Source organism: Cebus imitator, unplaced genomic scaffold (genome assembly GCF_001604975.1).
Source record: "Cebus imitator isolate Cc_AM_T3 unplaced genomic scaffold, Cebus_imitator-1.0 Scaffold420, whole genome shotgun sequence".
NCBI lineage: Eukaryota > Metazoa > Chordata > Mammalia > Primates > Cebidae > Cebus > Cebus imitator.
Window position 1 is genome coordinate 1931045 of NW_016107735.1, and position 2605 is coordinate 1933649.

Here is a 2605-nt window from a genome sequence, read left to right on the forward strand (position 1 = left end):
AAAAAAGATCACCTAGTCACTACTGCATCACACTTTTAATCTTCTGAAGAACTTTTTTCCCTATTTTTCTTGTTTGTTTTCTTAAGACTCCCCTGCAGCGCCATCAGTTCAGGAAGTCACTTGATTGTGGTCACCGCTCTACGCCGGAGCATGAGAAGGACCCTACCCGTTCAAGGAATGCGTGCGGAATGAATGAACGCCTCCAGCGAAGGAGACTCCAATGACGCAGGACGGGATTTGCTGAGCGCGAGCCCCGCACCGCGAGGCATGCTGGGGATTGTAGTTTCTCCTGGCCGCCGTGACTCGATCCGCACACTGACGCAGTCAGCTCCCGGAGGACGGAGCGGCCCGGTCGCCGGCATGGTGTTTCCGTCCTGCTGCGGCCAGCGGGAGGCAATCCGGCCAGGCGCCCGTTAGCTACGGCGGCGACCCAGACGGGGAAAGTGGAAGGAATGCCGCGTGGTGGGTCCGGGTCGGCGGTGCAGGGAGCCCCGGGGCGGAATGCGGGGGATGCCAGGACCTCCGGAAGGAGGTGTCGGAGCCCAGGATGCGTTTTCTTTCCCGTTTACTGAGTATAGCTTATTTCTCCAGACCCTCTCCCGCTGCTCTGAGCAAGGGGTGCTGATCTCTTTTTACAGTAGTTTAGCTAACTCGGAGAAGCTAAGTGGTTTGCTAAGTGGTCTCCCTCCTATTAGGTGGCAGAGCCTGACCTAGAACTCGGGCCTGACTCGAGGTCCGGTGATTGCTCTTTGCAGTCGCAGCGACAGCCCCATACCTTTGCTTGATCACAGATTCGTCAGGCTGTAGCCAGGGTGGCTGGACGTTAGGCCCTGCCCAGGGACCTAGCTCCCAGCCCCACTCATTGTCATAGAGTGCTTGCCCCGCTCAGTGCCACACTGCACAGCCCTCCCTGGATGAGATTCTGAGTGAGGTCATAAAGAGAGAGCGTTCCACTCCCTTTAACTCAAGGTCTGAAAATAAGGGATAGGGAAGACAGTACACTAATACGATATCAGGGCATGTTGAAATCAACAGAGAGTACTTTCAGTGGAGTGTGATTCTGGTAGTCTTGTTTCATCTGTAGTTTAATAGATGTGGAAATAGGTTCAGAGACATTAACTCTTCTAGGTTTACATAGTTAGGGGTGGAGTGGGGAGTGGAATTAAGTTTCTCTATCTTCAAAACCTATGTACTTTATATCCTACTGGTTGCCCGGCCTCATTTCCTAAATTTCTACTTACATAACAGCTGCATGGTTCTCAGAGTGTGGGCCCCTGACCAGCAGCATCAGCATCACCTGGGAACATGTTCAAAATGCACTTTATCAGGCCGGGCCACGCCTGTAATCCCAGCACTTTGGGAGGCCCAGGCGGGTGGATCACCTGAGAACAGGAGTTCGAGACCAGACTGGCCAACATGGCAAAACCCCATCTCTACTAAAAATAAAAAAGTAGCCGGTTATGGTGGCAGACGCCAGTAATCCCAGCTACTCCGGAGTCTGAGGCAGGAGAATTGTTTGAACCCAGGAGGTGCAGGTTGCGGTGAACTGAGATCACGGCAGCCTGGGGAACAAGAGCGAAATTCCATCTCAAAAAAACAAAAATGTACTTTATCTCTGGGCCCCACTTCAGACCGCCTGAGTCAAACTGGAAGTGGGGCCCAGCAAGCTGAGATAACAAGCCCCTCAGGTGATTCTGATACACACTAATGTTTGAGAGCTGTTGGTGTCAGCCAGTGATTCCCAAACCTTAATGTGTACCTAATTCACGTAGGGGGTCATGTTAAAATGAAGAGTCTGTTTCCAGCCAGTGTGGAAGAATGGCAGTGAGCCACTCAGTGAAGGAGTGGATCATCTCTGAGAACAGGCCTGGGGAGAGACCTGAGATTATGCATTTCTAACCAGGACCCCTCAGCACATTGGAGTTACCTGGGCACCTTTTACAAAACCTGGGCCCCACCCCCCAACCAAATAAATCAGAATCTCTGTGTTGGGGAGGTCAGGTTAAAAACTGGCCAGGTGATTATAATGTACATCTGGTGTGAGGTTTGGAGCCAGGTGGCTATGGATTTTTTTTTTTTCTTTTCTTTTTTTAAAGAGAGTCTGGCCCTGTCGCCCAGGGCAGAGTGCAGTGGTGTGAACTTGTGATCTTGGCCCACTGCAGCCTCCACCTCCTAGATTCAAGCAATTCTCCTGCCTCAGCCGCCTGAGTAGCTGGGATTACAGGTGCGCACCATCATGCCTGGCTAATTTTTGTATTTTTAGTAGAGACAGGATTTCACCATATTGGCCAGGCTGGTCCCGAACTCCTTCCTGGCCTCAAGCAGTCCAACCGCCTAGGCCACCCAAGGTGCTGGGATTACAAGCGTCAGCCACCACGGCCAGCCTGCGGCTATAGATTTGAATTCCAGCAATTCCATTTATCTACTGTGACCTTCGGCAAGTTACCTCTCCTAGCCATATTTTTCTTTTTAAAAAATGATTTTTTTTTTTTTGCCGGGCGCGGTGGCTCAAGCCTGTAATCCCAGCACTTTGGGAGGCCGAGGCGGGTGGATCACGAGGTCAAGAGATCGAGACCATCCTGGTCAACACGGTGAAACCCCGTCT

The 2605-nt window shown here is 51.7% G+C and overlaps 1 protein-coding gene across 3 annotated transcripts in view; it reads left to right on the top strand.

The window, feature by feature from the left end:
• LSM10 (LSM10, U7 small nuclear RNA associated) overlaps positions 1-2605 on the top strand; it is a 15355-nt gene that overhangs the window by 10448 nt on the left and 2302 nt on the right. The window contains exons 1-2 of one of the 3 annotated variants that reach the window (XM_017509777.2): positions 159-462; positions 1249-1369. The exons of 1 other annotated variant lie outside the window; for it this stretch is intronic. In XM_017509777.2, the coding sequence (XP_017365266.1) occupies positions 1253-1369 (117 nt within the window). In that variant the 5' untranslated portion in view covers positions 159-462; positions 1249-1252. Of the gene's footprint in view, positions 1-158; positions 463-1248; positions 1370-2605 lie in introns of those variants that run through there. One more of the 3 variants, XM_017509778.2, reaches the window with a different exon arrangement.